Here is a 21,079-nt window from a genome sequence, read left to right as displayed (position 1 = left end):
CTGGTTCGTTATTCTCTTGACGATGTAGAAACAAAATCCTTAGGGATGGCTGTCAAAATATAGGACACTTGGTTCTTAATTTAATTTTTTAATTGTATCATCTCTTAGGCCAGCTCCCAATTAAATGAATTGTACGGGATTATTTGTGCAAAATCTTCAAAAAAAATATAAAATTTGCTTTCTACAGTGTACTGCACCTTCTGAATAAGACGTCTACGGAATGAAGTTCATCTCTTCAAGTACTTTGTACAAAGATAACACAGACATAGACTCAAAAGGGTCTGAGATTTGCAAGTATCCTTATAACCTCAGCACTTCTGCAATAAAGCAATTGCTCTCGACGATTCAGTCTGCCCAAAGCGATTACAATTTCAGTTCATGAAAATCATCAGCAACATCAAAGTTCTAGCATTTGCATGATAAATCAGGTGAATTAAAGTAGATTAGTAGACACAAAGCAAACTATTTCACAGAGGCTGCAGTGCAAGTTCATTTAAGCTAGACAGAGAAATCATGCTACACAAACGAATTTAATGCTTTGATAATTTTTCCCTTGCAAACCCCATGAAAGCAGCTGAGGATCACCATAAGTCACTTCCATAAATTATTCTGAAGTATCTCTTCTTAAAGGAATTTTGAAGCTAGTTAATTTTTGCCCAAAGAGTTGGCTGAGCAGGTTGTTCTGGGACTCGGCGGTGCGGTAGCTGGCGGCGCCGGCCGGCTTGGCCCCGCGGGCAGCGCGCGGGCCGTGCAAGGTGCCGCGTGGGGACGGTGATGGCCCCTTGGCCAACACTTGGTGGAGGCTCTTGCCCAGAATGGCCTTCCTGCGTTTCACGTCCCCGTTGGCGTGACGGAGCTCTCCTTTCTTCTGGTTGTAAGTGTCCAGGACCCATCTTCTTCAGCTGGGGGCCCGTTTTGGGTTTGGGTACCAGTTTGTTGCAGTGCGTCTCCCTCCTCCCCGGGGAGAGGGCGGAGGCTTCGGCGTTGCTCCAGCTGGTGCGTTTGAGCTCGACGGTGCTCTCGCTCCTCACTGGGCACGGTGTCCGGGCTTTTTTCTTCTTCCCATCTCCCTCCATGTTCTCCCGGGAGCCAGAGCTGCTCCGGTGGCTCAAGGATTTGTGTTCTTTCCTCCTTTTGGGGTGAAGCTTCCCAGTGGCTTTGCTTGGCTCCACGTGGCTGTGCTTTGTGGCGTTGGTGGCCATTTCACCTCTGGGCTGGTGGCTGGTGGATTTGCCTGGGTTACCACCTTGGTCTTTGGTGTTAGTGATACCATCCTTAGCCTCAGGCATGGATTTATCCCTTCCGGAGATGGGTTGTTGACCCTCCTCAGTGCTGCCGCTGGGGCTGCCCACACCCAGAGCAGCCTCATTGCCAGGCTGGCTACCTGTGGTCTTCTTTGGTGGGGCTGAATCTTTGGTGGGCCTGTTGAGCATGGGTGATGCTGACTTGTCCTTCAGGGGTAGGGGGTGGTGGGCAGCTTCTGGAGACATGGCCTCAGATGTACCTTCCCAAGCAGAGACATCGCTGGAACTGAGGTTGCCCCATCTGAGGGTCTCCTTGGCTGTTGGAGACTCTGCCTGAGGGGAAGGAAGCTCTGATACCTTCTTGGAGAGCTGGAGAAATGGGATCTCATCCATGGTATTGGTGCCTGTACTGGGATTTTCCACGACATAAGCTCTATATTCATCTTTGTTGCCTATTTTTTTATGGGCATCAGCGCAGCCGCGTTTCTCGGTCAGGTGTGGAGGAGAGAGTTTTTGGTCTGTGGCCTGGTTACAAGCCAGCCCAGCAAGGTCCATGGTAAACTCAGGTGAGTCCAAGAAAGGAAGTGGTTTCTCATCAAATGCTCCTTTCTCCAGCTCCTCGATAGCCAGGCCAGTGATGTGGCTGAGCTCTGGGCTGCCTGTGGCAGCTTGAGGCAGAGATGGGGAGAGGCAGGGGGGTGGTGGTAAGGTGTCAAATGGGGACTTCTCCATCTCTGCCAGGAGGTCGGAGAAGTCACCCACCAGGTGTTCTGTTTTCACGGAGGTTTGGGGTGCTCCTGGATCACCAGGAGCTGTTGGGAAGGAGTCAGCGGGATTCTGCAGACTGGGGCTTGCAGCCTCTACCAGCTGAAGGTCACTCGTGTGGTGCAGGTGGACCGGTGACCTGCATGGGAGTGAGCTGCTGTGGTGAGCAACCTTCCTCTTCTTGCTCGGAGGCATGGCCTCCCGGAGACATCCGTCCTCTTTCTCCTTCTCCCTGCCCTCCCTGGAGGCAGTGCCAGGCCTCATGACCCCTCTGAACTTGAAAGTCTTGTTGCTTCCTGCCAGGTGCTTCTCCATGTGCCGGTCGTACTGCTCCTTCTTGGAGAAGGTGTAGTTGCACATGCTGCAGATGAAGGACTTCTTGATAACGTGCATGACATCGGCACAGAGCTCACAGGTGTACAGAGTGGTGTGCTTGATCTCCTGCTCCTCCACTACACCATGCTCCTGGCTCAGGTGGTTTCGGAGCTCTTTGGTTTCCTGGTAGAACATGGGACACCTGTGGCACAAGTAAATCTTCTGCAAACTGTGCACAACCAAGTGCCGCTGGAGCTTGAAGGGCTTGGGAAACTGTTTGCCACAGTGATGGCAGTCCCTGGAAGGATCTTTGCAGTCTGGGTGCATGGGGACAGACTTTGGGGTGCCTTCGCTTTTTGCCATGTGCTCTGGAGAGGGGCTGGCGGATGCTTTAGAGGAGCTGGGAGCAGGTGGCTTCACCTTGACGTTGCTTTCCAAGGGGTCTTTCATCGCTTTGGCCTCCTGCTCGAGAGGCAGCTCCTTGGGGCTCTTGCTCTCTCTGGTGACTGCGTGCCTGCTGCTGGGGTCAGCGTGCCGGGAGGACCTGTTGGGCTTCCGATACATGATGGTGTTGAGGAAGTGGGGTGACGGCAGCATTGTCCTCACCAAAGCAGGCTGGCAGGGCCCATCACTGACTTCTGCGCCTGCCCCTTGCGGGCAAACTGGGTGGCGTGTTCCCGGAGATGCTCGTTGTACATCCAGACGTCAGAGATCTCCTTCAGGCACATCCCGCACGCCCACAGCCCAGCTTTGTTCTTGGCGTGCTTCTCCTTCAGGTGGTCCCTCAGCTGCTCCCGGGAGCTGAATTTGCGCTGGACACACATGTAGCAGGTGGGCGGAGGGGAAGGGTTGTGGGAGAGCTTGTGGAAGTCCAGCTCCCCTAATGTCAGGAACCACTGGAAGCAGACTTTGCATTTGTACTGCTTGTCTTTGGTCTTGATGGTTATCTCACCGCGGTTTTTCCCCAATTTCCCATCTTCCAGTTTGCTCCTGTGCTTGCCTGACTTTGGCTTCAAACTCACAGTGCTGTCCTCCCCATGGCCAGGAAGATCTTCACAAGGGCCAAAGAAGCACATGTCTCTCATTTTGAGCTTGGCATTCAGCATCTCGATGTCGATGGTATGAAATTCAGGAGAGTCTGAATCCTCATTATCCTTACCATCATAGGGCTCCTCTGCCAGGTCGGGGGGCTCAGAGCTCGCTTCTCTGAGTGAGTGCTCGTCCTCAAGGTCCATCAGAGGCTCAAACATGTCCTCAGCAGAGAGACTTTCTCCCTCCTTCTCCAGACTCCCCCAGATGTTCAAGCTGGGGACATTGTCCACTTGGCTGTTTTGGCACAAGAAGGTGAGCATGTTGTCTTCTAAGTCAATGTCCTCCTTCCCTTGGTCAGTCACCTCGTGGTCCAACCTCAGCTCAATGCTTTTAGATCCGTTTGGAGCAGCATCTCCGCTCTTTGCCTTGCTGCCATGACACATGTTTAGCATTAAGGCGTCGTCAACAGAGATGGTCTCGTATTCACAAGGGGCCTCCCTCGTGACACAGAAAGAGCTGGTTTCGCTGAGGTCAGAAGCCAGTTGGATGGTGAAGAGGTTGATGGCACCCGTTGCCTGAAGGTTGACTTCGGTGACGGGCTTGGGTTTCTTGCTACGCTTCCCATACACCCGTGTGCACTTCCTCCGGACAAACTGGTCATCCCGGGGGAACAACTGGGAGAATGTGGAGTCATCGTCAAAAAAGCTCTGGAGGTCTGAGGTGGCCACGCTCTCCATGCAGTGCTCTCTGCCTGGGGGCACCTCTGCCTTCGCCCATTGCTTTGGCTCTGCAGGAGGAGGGCTGGTCTGCAGCGCGCCTTGTCTGGGAACCTTTTGGGTCGTTCCCAAATCATGTGTGTCCAGTGGCAGAGCCCCTTCAGCAGGAGCTGTGGGACCCTGTGGGGCACCACTCCAGTTCCCAGTGTCACTGCCTACTGCAGGGCTGTGTCCTGTCCCAGCATGCATCTCCTCTGCCTCACCAGCACCACGATGTTGCTCTTTGCTTACTTTGCCCAACCCCTTTGTCACTTGCTTCACAAACCCACTAACCCAGTTTTTGCAAGTCTGTGTATCTTCCACTCCATTTGGATCTTCCACCTCCCCAGAGTAGGTGACTGTGCCCATTGCTGACTCCTTGCTGACCATCTCTTTTGAAGACACCACCCTGTTGCCCAGGTCTTCTGCAAGCTGGGCCTCACAAGGTGACTGTTTGGCTTTTTGGGAGTGCAGGGTCCCGTTTTGCTCCTCTGTGGAGATGCAACCACCTGGCTCATGCAAGTCCTCCATGATCCTGGGGAGACTGGAGCTGAGGACACCAGGGGAAGGACCTATGCTCTTCTCCAGCTCACAAGGATCATTGGGTTCATTTCTACTGGGAAACACCTTTGCTTTCCTTCGTCTCACTTTCCTGTTTAGCTGCTTCTCAGAACTGCTGTTCTCTTCAGGATCTTTGCTTTGGCTCCTTCTGCCCTTTTCTTCCTTCCTGACTTGCTGTCCTGAGTCCAGCTTCCCAGATACCACCTCTCCCGATCCCCTCATCTCAGAGTGCAGTCCCTTTGCTTTCATCTCCCTCTGCAGAACATGTGTGCAGTGCAGTTCCTGGGACATCTCAAGGGAGATCACGCTGAGGTCACTGAGCACTCTGCTGACCACCTCTTGCATCTGTGTGCTGGGCTCTTTCTCCAGGTCTGGCAGTATCTTCTCGGGGACGTGTTCGACACTGGTTGTCGGCACCTGTGAGCTGCAGGTTTTACCTTTGACCGAAGCCTTCACACTCCTCCTGGGTACCTTTTGGGCTGCTTTCAATATCTTGTCTGCAGGAATTGAAGGGGACCTGGGAGTCTTGCTGGGCTGTGGCACACTCCCATTCTTCACCTGGTGTTTGACAGCTTTGTGTCTGGTCAGGCCAGGCTTAGACCGGAAAGTGGCTGAACAAAGGTCACAGGTCACTGGGAGCCCATTTGGCTTTTTTCCTTTGTGAAGTTCATTTTGGAAAGGGTTTGGAGTACTGTTGGGTGTGTTGTTCTCTCCTTGGTTTAACACACAATACCCATCTTCTCCAGCCCCATGCCTTTTGGATTTCTCCCCTTTTAAAACTCTTTCCTTCACTCCCTGTGGTTTTTGGAAAGACCAAGTCTCACTTCTGCTGCCTCTGAAAACTCGTGGCCATTTAATCAGCAGGACCAGATCTTAACCCTTGTGAAACTTCTGCTGACAGCAGCTGTCACTTCCTGAACAGCAAAGCCATTGGACAAAGTCTCTTGTTCTCTTTGATGCTTATTTCCATCATCGGGGCAGCTTTCAAGCTTATTCTCTTGATTCAGGTTGACCTCTCTTTCTCTGATGGGCAGAAGATCTGCTGGGGGCTGGGTTGAGTGATCTTGGGTTTCTGAAGGAGTGGACTTAACAACCATGTCTGTGATGGTGCATGGTTGGTTTTCTTTAAAATTTGACAACACAATACTGGCATTTTCAGGTACCTCTTTCCCAACATCCTTTTGGTTGAAAGGTGGTGAACAGGGAAGGAACAGTCCCTTCGTGAGGTTCTTGGTGACCATCCATCTCCAAGGCAGAGTCCATCAGGCCATCACCATGCATTAGAGTGCAGGGTCTCACCACCCCTTCTCTTTCAGGTGGTCCATAGTTACCCAAAACACCATCAGGGAGGTGACGGTGATGTTCCTCACCCACTTCCATCGGCACAGCCCTGCAGTGATGCAGCAAGGGAGGAAAGGTGGCTGGCCTTTTCCATGTCCCTTGCTCTACTGGACTCATAGTGTGGTGATGGATGTGATGGCTGTTGGCCTCAGGGGGACACCTCTTCATGACTAATGAACTTGATGCATTAGGCAGGGAGGTGCTGTATTTCTTCTCATCTGAGAGTCGAGTGATGAAGCTGGGGACCTCTCCTCCCTCGACCCCACTGCTTTCCAAGCAGTGGGGTCAGAAAATTGGGTTGGCAAGAGCAGGCTGGTTGGAGATTCACCTGTGTGATAACAGCCATTGAGGGATGACTTGCCATCCTCTTCTCCGGGAGCCTTTGCATTCACTGTCCCAACTTTTGTCTCGGTCACCACATGGTGATTCTGGTGGAGATCCTCCTCGGAGGGAGCAGGGGGGCTGATGGAACTTGTGGGAGCACTGCACAGGTGCTGTGGCCCCTTCCCCACCTGATTCCTTTCCAGCCTCTCTCCCACTGCACTGCCCGGTGTTTCTTCCTTGAGCAAACTATGGCTAAAATGGGATTGCTCATATTTCGTAAATGCCAAGGTCGTGTTGTTTTTATCTTCCTCCTGCTCTTCCATGAGCTGATCAGCTTTCCTTCCTTGCCCTGGCAGTGGGGTCACCGCCGTGTTTTTGAGTGGCGAGAGGTCATTATGCTCTTGGGAAACACCATCTGCAGGGATATTAATGTCACTCGGCTCTGCGGGTTCATTTGCTAAGTGCTGCAGCTCCGTTACATCATTTTGCAGCTCTGGCTCCGCAGATGTGGATTGTTTTGCATGGAAAGAGCCCATTGCACCCAGCTGCTCACAACCACTGGAGAAAAGCACAACCTCTGCCCCTGGGGCAGCAATATTTTCTGTGTTGCTTCCCATGGGGATTATCCCCTCCCCATGGGCAGGGCAGTATGTCCGATTTTCCCCTTCCAAGGCATCACTGCTCTCCTCCTTCTGGTCTGGCCGGATGCAGGCAGTGGCAGAGGGGTGGTTGGGAGCCAGCAGCGTGGGGAAGCATGGCATCAGCAACTCCTCTTCATTGTTCTTCACCGTTCGGGCAACAAAGAGCTGGAGCTGCTGCAGAGGGTTGGCAGATGTCTCCTGAGATGCCAACATCTCCTGGGAGTCACGGTCGCTTTCCTTGGGCAAATTCAGCATATCAAACAGCAGGACTTTTGGCTTGCTGGCTTTGTCATTGAGTCCAGGGGTTGGACTCTTCCTCTCCTCTGTTTCCTCCACCAACACAGACCCGCTACCACCCTCTTTGAAGTCCACGGCAGTTTGCAGCATTTTGGGTGACTCAATTGGGCTTAAGGCTCTTTCTTCTGTATCTGGGACCTCTTTGATGTGAGGTGAAAAGGCGAGATCCAAGGCTGAGGTGGGACCCTCATGGAAGCCAAATTCAGGTTTACGGTTTGGAAGATGGGCATCAAACTTCTCCAGCTCTGCAGCATCAGCGTCTGCTTTCCCTGGCACAGGTAAGCTCTCAGCACTGCGCTGGCATGGCAGGGATGGCACAGGATCTTTGGCTGCTTCTGCCACCTCCACCGTCTTTGGGAACATGGAGTCGGTGACCATAGGAGAGCTTTTTGTCACGGGGTCTGAGTAAACGGGAGCCTCTGTGCGGTCTGTTGTGCTTGAGCCTCGTAGACTTTTGGAAGATGACCCATTTTCCAGCTTTCTGGGATCTCTTTCCTCAGCAGATGCAGTTCCCTGGAGCTGCTCACTGCTGTCTTTGGAGCAGAAATGGTTTGTGGTGAGGGGGGCTGGAACACACATCCCGGCCTCCAGCGAGCCCAGCTCCACTGGGCAGGGCCAGGGCTCCCTGGGTCTCTCATAGTCCTCACGGGCAGTTGTGACGCCCGGTTTTCTCACCTCCCAGCCTCTCCCACCACAGAGGCTTGATCTGCTCAGCTCATCTGCCAAAAACAGTCCTTTCTCCTGGCCTGCCTCTTGCTCAGCCGGCAGTGGTGGGAACCTCTCAGCCTCCTGTCCTTGCAGGTGCTGCTCAGGTTTCTGGAGGCTGATGGATGCCTCATTACCCAACTTGCTGGTTTGCAGTTGGCTTTCCAGCTCTGTGACTAATCGCTTGATCTCCAGCTCATCATCTGATATGTTGTTTATAAAAGTCACGTTATAATCCATTATCCTGTCCGGCAGTGGCAGGGAAAGCTGGCTGGTGGGGACAGGTCCTTCCTCGGGGAATTTCTTGGCTAGTGGCTTCTCCACCGAGAGGCTGTGGAACTGAGTCATGTCCTCTGGCAACATCGGAGCCACTTCCTCCATCAGGGACCAGTCTTTCTCTGGCATGAAGGGTGGATATGGTTGCTCAAAGGCAGTGGCTTGCGGGGGGATTCCCGGGACAGATGAATGTTGTCACATATCCATCTTTGCTGGCAGAAACGCTCTCGTATAGCGGTGGGTCAAACTCAGTGAAGGAAGCTCTCCAAATATTGAGAGGAATCAAAGCTGAGAGGGGAGGACACCTTGCCTGTGGAATTTCTGCGGATACGGGGAGATAGTGGAGTGCTCTGCTCGAAGGAGCAAGTGTTGATGTCATCTGGCACAAGTACATGTCATCCATGTGTGAGGAGCCCAAGCTGGGGGCTTTTGGGAAGAGGTTGTCATTGTAGTGACCGGAAGGCCTTTGGGATCAAAAAATGCATTGTCACTGCTGCTGTATGGATCAGGGCCTTGGCACTGAGCATCATTCCACTGCATCCCTCCCATACGTGGGGGCGAGCGGGATAGTCCTTCTGGCTGTCACAGAGCCCATGTCCCTTCAAGTGCTGATTCCGCTTCCGAGTAGAGGCACTCACATGGCCAGAACTTGCTTCGTTGGCTGCTGTGGGATGGAGCAGTTACCTCTTCTGGGTGGTACTTCAGCCCTCTCTTGTGACAAGGGGTGAACGGGATGCCTCTGATGACCAATGGTCAGACTGGGTGAGTTCTGAGCCTCCAGGGTGGGTTCTTCTGCCTCGCCTGTGAGCTTTGCTGCTCCTTGGGCTCTACTACAGGAAATCCCAATGGGTCTTGCCTGGGGTGGCCATGGTGGGCAGCTGCCTTTCCTGAGGCTGTGAAAATGGCTCCACCTTTGCACAGTCCATCACAGCAACATCTGGTCAGGACTCAGATGTGTCCTGGAGCCTGCCAGCAAAGGTTTGGCTGTGCCAACCGCCTGCTCCACCTGGAAATGTCCTCTTTGCTCTTCTGGCTCATCTTGGGTCCTGTCCTTGGAAGGCTGAGTGGAGTCCCTGGCCCACATGCTGGGCTGCCTGAGCGCCATCTCCTCTGGGTGCCACCCTTCTCACTGGCCCCTTCATCACAGAGTGAGCTGGTGCCCATCTCTCTGGGCTCACCACCACTGTGGTTGCTACCAGTAGATGGACTGGGCTGCTCCGTCTTCGGATTATGGTAGCACAATCCTCTTCTCAGCATCCTCCTGTCTTTGAACCCTCCATCCCCTGTGCTTCCCTTTTCTGACTGCCCCTTTTCCGGCTGTAGTTTCCAGGCTGGGTCTTTCTCTTTGATTCTCTCACTTCTCCCCAGGCGGTTTCTTGCTAAAGCTGTATTTGCCTCCTCCCGATGAATCTCGTTGCCACGTTTCCTCTCCTCCGGGTGCTGGACTCTGTTCCATCTCATCCGAGTCGGACACGTAGTCATACTCCCGCAACCTGCCCTCCTTGGTGGCTGGCATTGGCCTTCAGTGGCCTGAGGGAACTGGGCCTGCTTTGCTGCTCTTCACCTGCAGTTTGTGGAGCTTATTCTTCTGCCTGCACGATCTTGTGAATGAGCTCCTTGCTCCATGTCCCGCTTCGGGGCTTACGCTTCTTCATGTCCTTCATGGAGAACCGTGACTTGGAGCTCTTGGTGGCACGACCGGCCCCACCTCACTTTTTGCTGGAGGCTCCTGGCTGAGGTTTCCTGGGATGTTTTTTGGCTGGAGGTGGACTTGGAAGGAGGTGGGGGCTGGTGGGATGCTGTTCTTCCTGTCTGCCCGCAGCCTTGCTGTCCTCTCAACTCCTTCTGCCCCCAGGATCCGGCTCCTGGGCTGCCAGACCTCCGTGCCCACCCTCCCCTTGTGAAGGGGCTGCTTTCCTGCCCTCTCTGCCTCTGTTCCCAGGTGAGCGTCCATCTTCATAAGAATAGCCAGCCTTGGGCTGTCCCGCTGCCTTCTCAATCTGCTGCCTGCTTTGATTGCTCTCTGAGGCCAGGGCTTCCTCGCTTTGTGGGACATCCCACTGCTGGTGCCTTCACGCCCGTCAGCTCCTCATCGGCAACACATCTATGAAGCTGCTGTCGATCTCGGGTATCTGACTGGTACCCCAGGCCATTGAGGGCTTCAGTGATCAGGCTGTCCAGCTTGGCGTCGTCAATGTCCAGGTCGGAGGCGGGTGAGGGGCAGAGAGGTGGCGGTGAGGCCGTTGAAGAGGCTGCCCTTCAGAGCATCCTCCTTGCCCTCGCTTTTGCCTTCCCCGTCCAGCAAGAAGTCATCGCTCTTGTTTAATGTCAACAAAGCACCTGCGGTGTCTGGAGAGAGCCCCAGGCTGGAGGGCTTGGGAGGCTCTTGGGGAAGTGCTTTCTGCCCCTCGGCTGCCAGGGGAGCATCCTTGCCCTCTCCCTGGGGAGTGGAATGGGAGGCGCAGAACTGGCGGTGCTGCAGGAAGGATGAGAGGTTGCTGTAGTTCTGGTCACACTGTTTGCAGGTCAGGAGCACATCCAGCTGGTCCAGGCTGGCACTGCTGAGTGAACTGGCCAGCAAGTGATGGGAGGAGTACGGTGGTGGAGGCTGCTCCCCATCCAGCCCATCTGAGCATCCTTTGGCCACCTCCACACCAGGTTTGTGGAATGGGCTTGCCGGGGTGCATTTCAGGAGGTTGTCATCTTTCAGGGCATCAGGAGGGAAGTGGAAGGACTTGATGGAGTCTGAGGGGGTGTAATGAAGTGAGTTGGGACTCAGGACATCAGAGGGGTGGAATGTTTTGTTGGAGTCCTTGGGGTGGCAGGGGTGCTGGAAGAAGGGCGAGGGTGTCAGCGCTCCAGACATCTGGCTGTCTTCGAAGGCAGGGTTGAGTGGGCTGCTGGACATGGGGGAGAGTGATGAGCAGGTGCTGCCACAGGTGGGGTTGGGGACAGGGGACGGCAGCGGGGACTCGCAAGGGGAGGCAGCCACCAAGGCTGATGGCAGCAGGACCAGTGTTGAGCCTGATGAGCTTCTTGAGGGAGGAGGAGGACCTGCTTGACCCATGCTGTAGAAAACGGCTTTGTTTCTTGAGTCGCAGACAGGAGACCCCGGGTCCTTCCCACTCTCAAAAGAGAAAGTGCCCGTCACACTGGGGTCTACCCTCTGGACCCCGAGGCTCTCTCCTGATAAGAGCTTTTTGCCATGATACCCTGGAGAGTTACTTATGGGGGGCCCTTTCTGGGCTTTCCCACTCCCCTGCCATTCCGATGTGCCCAGGGGAAAGTGGAGCTTCTGGCTGGTGATCTGCCTCGACAGCTCCAGCCTGTTTGCACCGGGCATTGCAGAAGGAAGGTGTATTTGCTGCCAAGGCACCCTGGCATTTTTCTGCCTGTGCTGCCTCTGCTCGGGGCCAGACTGGCACTCGAATGAGAACTGGCTTCCAACAGGGTTTGAATAAGGTGCTGAATTCTGGTCCATGGGAGAAAACGCCTTAGTGGCACCTTCCCAAGCTTGCACAAGTCTGGGGTGGGTGGGTGCCGTAGTAGGAATGCTTGTCTCGAAAGGCACGGATCCTGCGCTGGTGCTGCCCACGGGGGAACTGCAATAGGCTTTGCTCTGAAAGTGCACTTGGGACAGAGAGTTTGGTGGCATGTTCCTTCTCAGAGGGCTGCTCTGGACCAGCAGCCGTGGGCCGGGGACACTGTCCTTGGCTGAGGCTTGCCTCTTACCGACTGGCTTTGGCATACTAGGCGAGTGTAAACTAGACGGAAAAACAGCTTGGTTTTCTTGGAAAGTGCTTGGGTTTTGGTCGATAGCACCAGATGACGAGAGAGCACCATTGGGGTCGGCAGGATGCTCGCTCCTGCCTTTGCAGCAGGGCAGCGGGCTGTGGTGCGGGGCTGGCAGTGGCGGCGGGTGCAGGAACGGCGGCGGCGGCACTGGGACGGGCAGGTACAGCCTCCCTTCGGGGGACACGCTCTCGTAGGAGCCACCGCTCAGTGTCTCCTCTTGCCACTCTCTGGAGGAGGAGTGGAAGGTGAAGGCACCGTGTGCCAGCTGGCTGCTGGTGAGCCCCACATCCAGGTACTCCTGGCTCCCCGCATCGCTGTGGTACGGCTCCTTCCCCGAGTCGTGCAGCAGCTGGAAGGGGTACTGGCATGGCAAAGCCCCCAGACTGTGGACACTGGCTTTCCCACCCTCAGAAAAAGAGCTGGGCTTCTGCACCGTGATCCCGTAGCTAGCACCGGCAAAGCTCTTCTCTGGGGAAGGCCAGGACTTGGTCCTGTTTGCCTGAAACTCTAAGTAATGTAGCTGCCCATGGGTGCCGGGGCTCTTGAGGGGTATGCCGGCAGTGGGGGGCTGCCCTTTGGGGCCGAGGGAGGGGCCGGGCTGTGAGGTATAGTTGGCGGAGGTGCGGCCGGCGGCGGCATCAGGGAAGCAGCGGCCAAAGTTGAGCTCTTCTTGCCGGAGCTCGGCCTCGCGCTGGGGAACGCTGGGCACATGGAAGTGGTAGCTGCCGGCCACGGGGGGAGTCACCTCCGGCTCCTTTGGGGGGGTCACCTTCTGCTGGGGGTAGGCAATGCCGATGGTGGGGTTCGTCCGGGTGCCGGCGATGCTGAGCCGGTAGAGCTGGTGGTGGCCCCGCTCGCCCTTCCCCGAGCGCCGGCTGCGCTCACGGGCTCGGCCCTTCCCCAGTGGGGACTGGGGGCTGCCCTTAACCTCCCCCCAAGTGCTGTCATTGCCAAATTTGGGTTTGCACTGGAGGGATTTGAAGTCGATTTTCCCTGCTTGCTGGGGCCGGATCACGGCTTCCCGCTGGCTGTGGGGCTCCTTCTCCTTGGGGCCAGGGAAGGGGGACGTGCCCTCCCCGCCGAGCACCCTCCCATCCTTCTCCCCGCAGCCTTCGAAGCCAAAGTCCTTGTCGGGGTCTTTGGGGGCAGCCTCAGTATCGCCGATGGTGTAAACATGCTGGGTGTCTCCAGTCATGATACCAAGGAGGGGGACAGCCTAGAAAGCCCTGTTGTCCCGTCCCACTGCAAGCTGTTGTCCCTCTGTCATGGGCATGGTCCTCCACCAAGGGGCACCGGGGCGGTGAGAGGGGCAGCAGCTCCCTGGGGCCGGGGTGGTGGGGGGTCCCGAGCACCGGTGGGGCTCTGCTGCATCATTTCAGACCTGGAGAGAAGAGGAGAGAAGAGAGGAGGGTGGATGTCAGTCAGGAGGGGACCAGTGGAAGGACAGGAGAGATTTTAGCCCCTTTTCTTGGCACTGTAGTGGGAAAGTGGATAGAGGAAAGGGCAGCACAATCCCCCCCAACAGCTCCAGGGCAAAGCCCTCCAGCTTTGGTCTCTTCAAAGGATGCTTTGAGCAGTTCACCTCTGGTAAAAGCTGCTGAGGAAGCACTTTTTTCCTCTGGGGAAAGCTATTTCTGGGTTACTTCTTAGCAACATAAGCAGAAAAAGATGACAGAAGAGCTCCACCTACGGATTAGTGGGAAGGGCTGTCGGGATGGGCTGGGAGAGGCATCTGAGAAGGGCTCTGTCCCCATGTCCCCGTGTGCCCGCGTCCCTGTGTGCCTGTGTCCTCATGTTGCCATGTCCCCATGTCACCGTGGCTGGAGGGATGATGAGAGGAGAGGCTTTTGCTCCACCACTTTCCCCACCTGGTGCATCTCTGTGCTGCCTCTCCACCAAACCATCGCTTTGAAATTCCTGGAGAAATGTTTAGCGCTTCTGCTGCCTCTGCCTTAACTTTACCACCCCCTACAAATTGCCCTGGAAATTTTAAACACTATTAAGGAGGCAAAAGCATAAAAGCTGAGTCCCAAATTTACCAGCTGATTTTACAACCCCAGACCTCAAGGCGTTAGACACAAAGCACAAGTCAAGCTCAGCCTTTTAAAAGGCACCACTAGGATTTTATATTAAAAAGGTTATATTAAAAAGAAGGGTAAAGCCCTGTTTCAAAAGACTCTTTTTTAAAAAAGTCTGTTGGAAACAGTGAAGGTTTATTTCTCCTCTCTCGCTAGAAATCCTTCTTTACTGTGTCTCAGTGGGTCAAGGCATGATACTGCTGGGAGGGGGTGAGGACCAGGAAATTCGTTTTATTAATCTCCTGGGTGCAATTCTCACCTCTCCCAGCCCTACTTGGTCCACCCATCCTGGCCATCCTGCCCAGCAGTGACCTAAGTAGAGGAGAATTTCTGCAGGAAAAGAAGAGCATCCTGCATCAACCCAGGGACTCCACAGCATGCTTGGCTTGTCTCTCCATTCCCACCTGATGCTCTGCTGTGAGCAGTCAGGATGAGCACCCAGCACCCCACAATGCTGCATTAGTAACAATATTTAGTACATACAGAGGTGGCAAAATTGTGGCTGCAGTCCCAGCACTCCTTCAAGGATGCTGCGAGACCTTGCAGGGAGGAGACAGCAACGATCCCGGGGGTCTCCTCTCTCATTCCAATAACCAGGCTTGAATTCCTCCCCAATTTCACACCCTGCTAAGTGAAATGGATCCGGGGCTGATAGGGCCGGCTCCTATCGTGCCGGCTCCCCGGCCAAAGCTCACACGCGGCCCTTTGGCACGCAATGGCTCTGCTTGCAAAACAATGCCCCACTTATGCCGCGCCAGCCACAACTCCAAAGCCTGTTTGCTGCTGTTTAAATTTGCAAAGGCTCCTTGCCAAGATAAAATACCCAAGGCCAGCGCTTGCTACATTATCACAGTCAGGCTTTTCAGCCACATAAAGGAGCCTTTTTTTGTTTTTCAGTTGTGGTTTTTTTTTTGGAGGAAAGGCTCGTTGGTGCGGCTGTAAAGCTGCAGGATTTGCATGGCAAGGGCTGGAGGGGCTGGAGGTGAGTGCCAGGAGACATAAACTTCCTGCTCCTGCACTGGCTGAGTCATGGAGATGGGGACAGCAGAGCTGGTGGCATGCAGGACTGCCCTACTGATGCGAAGGGTCCATGTCCTGGTGGTGGTGGCAAGAAATGGGCATGAATTTACCCCATGCAAATCACACATGGCACATAGATATAAGGGCAAGGTGTAAAGTTGGGATTTGTTCCCCAAAACCCTGATGTCAAAAATCTCATGCCAGGGTTTGAGGGTCCCCCACTCCTGCATGGTGGGTCCCTCCTGCTGGCTGTGGCCATGGGGCATCACTCTGAGGTGGCACAGCAGCCCTGGGAGCAGCATAGCACAGAAATCCAGGGCCTCTTGGTGCGGCTCCGATGGGGCCTTCGATAAGGAGGGCTGGGTGTGTTGATTTAAAGTGATATTCCCCAGGCAGCTCCTGCATCCACCACCCGAGGGTTTATGAATCCAGCCCAAGCACAGTTCACCCCCTGTGGGATGGGACACCCAGAAAAAAATGAAAATGGGGACTATTTCATTGATTTTTTTACAGGCCTCAGTCAGCTCCCAGGACCAGGTTCCTCTCTGGGTTACCACTGGCATCACTTCTTGTATTTTTACATTTCAGCTCCTGGAAGAGGAACTGGAAAGGGATGAAATGGGGGCAAAGGAAGTTTTGCTTTTAAAAACACATGTGATATTTATTGCCAGGCTGCCTGCCCACAGGGAGAGCAATCCCCACCTGCATTTGTGTTCCCTGCTGGGGGCTCAGCCCTTTCACCTGTCCTTGGAGCATCCTCCCACACCAGGGCTGACATGGGGCCACCTCCAGCCTCCTGCAGCCTTTCTGTGGCTCAGGAACATGGGTACAAGCTGAGCAGTGATAGCAGGAGCCTGGCTGGCACTGCAGAGCTCTGCCTGCTGTTCCATGGGGCAGGTCCCATCCTGCCAGGAGCCCCAACATGCCAGACAGGTTGTGATTCACCGCCCCGGCTCCCTGGCACCCGGAGCCAAGCGGCTCTGCTCCTCACTCCTCCAGAGCTGGTTGTGCCCAAGGGGCAGAGCTGAGGGTCCTCTGGGGCTGCCCGTGCTCCCTGAGCACCTTAGAGCTTCCCATTCCCTTGGCACTTATTCCTGCAGACACAAATCCTGGGAGGCCACATCACTGCCATAGATAGAAACTCCTTCCCATAAGAGCTGTGAATCCCACCAGCAGCTCATCTGGGACACAATATGGGGACCACACCATGAAGACGGGACCACCAGGTCCCCACAAGTGAGGCAGAAACAGGGGAAGCATCTCCCCAGGGTGAACCCATGCTCTGGTGGAAACATTGGCAAGGGAACAAAATGGTTGTGAGAACAGGAAAAAGCCAAACATGAAACAAGGAAACCCCACCAGCTGCTGAAGCAAAGGAGCGGCAGGTCCAGCCCCTGCCCTGGCAGAAGGAATAACTCCTTCCCATGGCAGGGAGAGGGGGGATGGCCTCACTGGGGGACTTGGAGAGCTGGGTTCAGTGCTGGGCTCAGCCTCTCCCCTGCCTGACCTTGGGAAGTCGGTTACTCGTGGTGACTCAGCCTCCATCTGTAAATCAGCCGATAACGCTCCCCTCGACTATCGCTCCCTGTATCAACTGCCCAGATTAGCCAGGCAGGGACTGTTCCTGCCTGTGCCCTGGACAGTGCCCAGTCCAGCCCTGATGGGGCTGGGAGATGTGCAGGGATGGGGGTGAGGGACTCCGGTCGGGTTTTGGCATGGAAGAACTCCCAGGCTGCTCCTGCAAGGTGAATAAACCATCCAGGATGGTTCTCTCTGTGACAGAAACCAAGGGAATGGGTGGAGCTGTGTCAGGGGAAGTTTAGGCTGGACATTAGGAAAAGGTTTTTCTGCTAGAGGGTGGTCACCGCTGGAACAGGCTCCCCAGAGTCACGGACCGAAGGCTGCCAGAGCTCAAGGTATATTTGGACAATGCTCTCAGGGACAGGGTGGGATTGTTGGGGTGTCCTGTGCAAGGCCAGCAGTTGGACTGATGATCCCTGAGGGTCTCTTCCAACTCAGGATATTCTGTGATTCTATGGGGCTGCTGCTCTCCAGGTGGGTATTGCAGTCAGCAGCACTGCAGTTCAGCTCAGAGATCAGGGAGAGGCGTGGGAGTGGGTGGCTGGAAAAAAAATCAAGATGCCAACTGGGTGGCATCACCCAGGCAAATGACCTTCACTGCTGCTGGTGTGGGGGAGATGGGTGGGAGCAGCATTCCAGTCCCTAAAGGGGCTCCAGGAGAGCTGGAAAGGGACTTTGGACAAGGGCCTGGAGTGACAGGACAAGAGGGAATGGCTTCCCACCGTCAGAGAGCTGGCTCCAGACCAGAAGTGACTGGGATGGGGGAGAGGAGGAGACACAGGATACAGCCCAGCCCCACCTGAAGGTCATTCCAATCCCATGTTGGTGTGAAAAACAATAGATGGATCAGGGTGACCTGGCAAAGCAAATCCCGTAATTCCCGGCTGGGTAGTTGCAGAGCTGGGTGTCAGTACGGACACTTGCTCTGGTCCCACCCCCATCCAACAGCATCCAAGTGTTTTCCAAAGGAAATAAGATGGCTGGTGATAGGAGCAGAGAGGCTGTCCCAAGGGTTAGCTCAGCTTCTCACCCATCAAGGAGTGGGAAAGGCAGCTGGGATGTGCCAAGCAGGGCCAGGAGCTGCCATGTTGCAGCCACCCCAGGGAAATTCAGGTTGGATGCACACATCCTCGACTGGGCAGCGATGGCAGAGTCAGGACCTGCATCCTCCTGTTCCTGGAGCTGCTGCCAAGTCAGGGACAGCTCCCAGCCTCCCCGCACATAAGGGGCTGGACTGGTTCTGGTGTGTTTTGGCACCGGGGAGCAAAGCCCTTCAAAGCATCACTAAAAATCCAGAGGCATCGGACATCTGAGACCTCCCGAGCCCGAGACTGCGGCAGGAATAATCTCCCCAAGGAATCAGCAGAGGGGCTGGGGCTGACAGCATCATCTTTGTAAGGCTGTAATAAAGAATGACTTATTTTTGACATTTATTTAAGAAATATTAATATTTCATTTTCCTTCTAAATGCTCCTGTTTGCTAAGGAACTATCTGTTACCTAAGTGGTCCGATAAATCTTCTAAGGTAAAATTACATGTTAGATGCTGCCAGAAGGGTACATTTAAGAATACTTCCTAAATTATCAACTGCATTAATCTTAATTACTTGGGTAAAAGTAGAGTCTGGCATTAGGGTGAACTAAATTGAACGGGTGTTTGTTTGTCTTTATCACATCACATATTTGAGATCATTTAACAGAAAGCAGATAAAAGGCATGCGGGGCAGTGAGGGGCAGAGCAGCTGCCTGATGGAAATGATGGCTCTGGATGACAAAGAGCAGGTGGGAGGGGACCCCTGGGGTGCCCAAGATGGCAGGACCTGTCTGGGGGAGGTGGTACCAGAGCAAGGCAGCACAGTAAAAATATCAAAAAAATCAAAATTAACTCCTTAGACAACAGTTTGAGGGATGAAAGAGGTTTTACAGAGCATGGGGTGACAGGACAAGGGAGAATGGCTTTAAACTGACAGAGAATAGGTTTAGATTGGATATTATGGAGAAATTCTTCCCTATGAGGGTGGGGAGGCTCTGGCACAGGTTGTCCAGAGAAGCTGTGGCTGCCCCATCCCTGGAAGTGTCCAAGGCCAGGTCAGACAGCGCTTGGAGTAAGCTGGTCTAGTGGAAGGTGTCCCTGCCCATGGCACGGGGACGAACAAGATGAACTTTAAGGCCCCTTGCAACCCAAACCATTCTGGGATTCTATGTGGTGGTCCCACAAAGAAACTCCTCCAGCTCTATAGGCTTTCACTGCCTCCACACAAGGGTGACTCTGAACATGCTTCGGGTTTTTGTCCCCAGAAAGGGACTTTTAACTCCTGCCTCAAGGACTGAAATTCTATCGCCATGGATCAATCTGACCCAGCTCAGCTTTGCCTGGAGCTGGGAACTGGTCCTTCTCAAAACCTTTTAAACTTTTCTGCCTCTTGCTGCTGCACTGCTGCAGGGCCAGAAAAGCAGCCAGGGAGGTCCCTGAGCATCCCTTCAGCTAGGAACATCCCTGGAGCCTGTCCGGGATAAGGAAGAGAGTGTCTGGCTCCCAAAAATAGCATCCAAACCCATGCTGTCAGCTGGCCTGTACCTTGGCACTCTCTGCTGCTCAGCTACTGCCGGGACTCACTTTCACCTCCCGTGAAATACGAATTTCTTGGCTGCAAAGGAAAGAGAAAAATATGTCAGGAATCTGTGCTTGGCTTGGTTGCAGCACTGCAGCGTGTGGAGAGCATCAGGAGCCAAAAGAAGGGGTTTGCACCCCAAAATGCCCCATCTGGGCCACCCCATCTGGGTCCCCGTGGGTGGGTGGCTTTGACTGGGTGCTGTGGGAGTAAGGAAACTGGATGGAGATGGGGTTCCATCTCCCTCTTTTCTGCATCCCACCTCCATCCCTGCGTCCTGGACACCACCTCCACCCACTGGGGTCCTGCAGACCAGACACCTCATTGTAATCACGGTCAGAAGATGGCCCTAAAAGACAGCAAATGGTGGAGGAGGAGGAAGAGGAGGAAGGGGAGACTGAGGACAGCCAAAGCCCAAACCGCAGCCCTGGGCACGCTCAGGGCATGGGGCAGCTGCCAACCTGCTGCCACCAGGCCTGACCCTGCACTCCTCACCACGCCATTCCCAAGCTTCCATGCCCCTCAAATGGGAATTTATTCCCATGTTTGGATAAAGATGGGGATTCTGAGGGATTGCTGTTACCTCCCTACCAGACCCAGGCCCAGCCTGGAGTTCACTCATGTTCATTGCTCCCGAACATAATATGGATCATATCCAGACACATCAAACCCTCTTCTGACATTAACCCATTTCCCGGTGAAATAAAGAGAAAAGAGGGATGAGGGATCTGGTTCCTGTCTGGACATGATGCAGCAGAAGGGAGCATCACATCCAGAGAGAAGTGATACCCACCTCCCCTGCCAGCCCTGGTCCCTGCTTGTTCCTGAAGCTGGGACAGGGACAAGGGACTGCGGCTGCTCAGGACCAGAGGGGCAGGTTTGGGATGGACAGAAAAGCTGGGAGGTGGCTGGGGGAGGCTGGAGCACCCCTTGGACAGAAACCACAGTGGGAAGGAGCTGAGTCTTGGTGCTGAGAACTTGAAAAGGATCTTGTAAGAGGGGCTGTGAAATATTGTGGGGATGCACATACACAGGGACACATGGACACGGTCCTGGATGTCCTGGTCTGGCTGTGTTGGGGCAAGAAGTGATTTCCAGCAGATTTTTCTGGCCCAAGGAGAAGTTGGAAGATTACTGAGAAAGTTTGTTTTTTGCTCACAATGATCCAAAATTGATTTTCTGGATCTGAACAGCTTTGAATTTCCAAACTGGTGAGAATCCAGCTTTCACTGGGGATCCAGATTTTTCAAACAGTCTTAATCCTTCCTGGATTTATAATGCAAAATCATGGAGGATGAGAAGGAGGAGTGGGACAGGTCCCTGGCCGCCATGACTGGGCCTGGCAGTTCCCTGGGCACCCCAGGAGATGTGGGGGTGTCAAAGCCGGCGTCTCGGTGCCGCGCCTGGGCTCTCTTCCCACTCCTGAGGTGCTGCGAGAGGAGGCTCCATGTCTGGGACATGTTGGAGGTGGCTGGGATGAGGGGAGAGGAGGAGACACAGGATACAGCCCAGCCCCACCTGGAGGTCATTCCAATCCCATGTTGGCGTGAAAAACGATAGATGGATCAGAGCGACCTGGCAAAGCAAATCCCGTAATTCCCGGCTGGGTAGTTGCAGAGCTGGGTGTCAGTACGGACACTTGCTCTGGTCCCACCCCCATCCAACAGCATCCAAGTGTTTTCCAAAGGAAATAAGATGGCTGGTGATAGGAGCAGAGAGGCTGCTCCACCATCAAGCT

At 54.4% G+C, this 21,079-nt stretch overlaps 1 protein-coding gene across 1 annotated transcript; it reads right to left on the bottom strand.

Annotated features, from left to right (window-relative positions):
* Window positions 1–604: 604 nt before the first annotated feature.
* On the bottom strand, window positions 605–13,246 carry ZNF469 (zinc finger protein 469). Its single transcript, XM_032701573.1, is given in 29 exon segments — window positions 605–889; window positions 891–2,906; window positions 2,908–2,946; window positions 2,948–5,449; window positions 5,451–5,477; window positions 5,479–5,896; window positions 5,898–6,297; window positions 6,300–8,422; window positions 8,424–8,511; window positions 8,514–8,534; window positions 8,537–8,638; window positions 8,641–8,712; window positions 8,715–8,768; window positions 8,771–8,915; window positions 8,917–8,988; window positions 8,990–9,092; window positions 9,094–9,199; window positions 9,202–9,249; window positions 9,252–9,465; window positions 9,468–9,581; window positions 9,583–9,627; window positions 9,629–9,847; window positions 9,849–9,949; window positions 9,952–10,187; window positions 10,189–10,299; window positions 10,301–10,355; window positions 10,358–10,386; window positions 10,388–10,467; window positions 10,469–13,246. Coding segments are annotated over 29 exon segments (12,603 nt in total).
* Between the last annotated feature and the right edge of the window lie 7,833 nt (window positions 13,247–21,079).

This window comes from Chiroxiphia lanceolata, chromosome 13, assembly GCF_009829145.1.
Source record: "Chiroxiphia lanceolata isolate bChiLan1 chromosome 13, bChiLan1.pri, whole genome shotgun sequence".
Lineage (NCBI taxonomy): Eukaryota > Metazoa > Chordata > Aves > Passeriformes > Pipridae > Chiroxiphia > Chiroxiphia lanceolata.
This window is presented reverse-complemented; position numbering and strand designations above follow the sequence as displayed.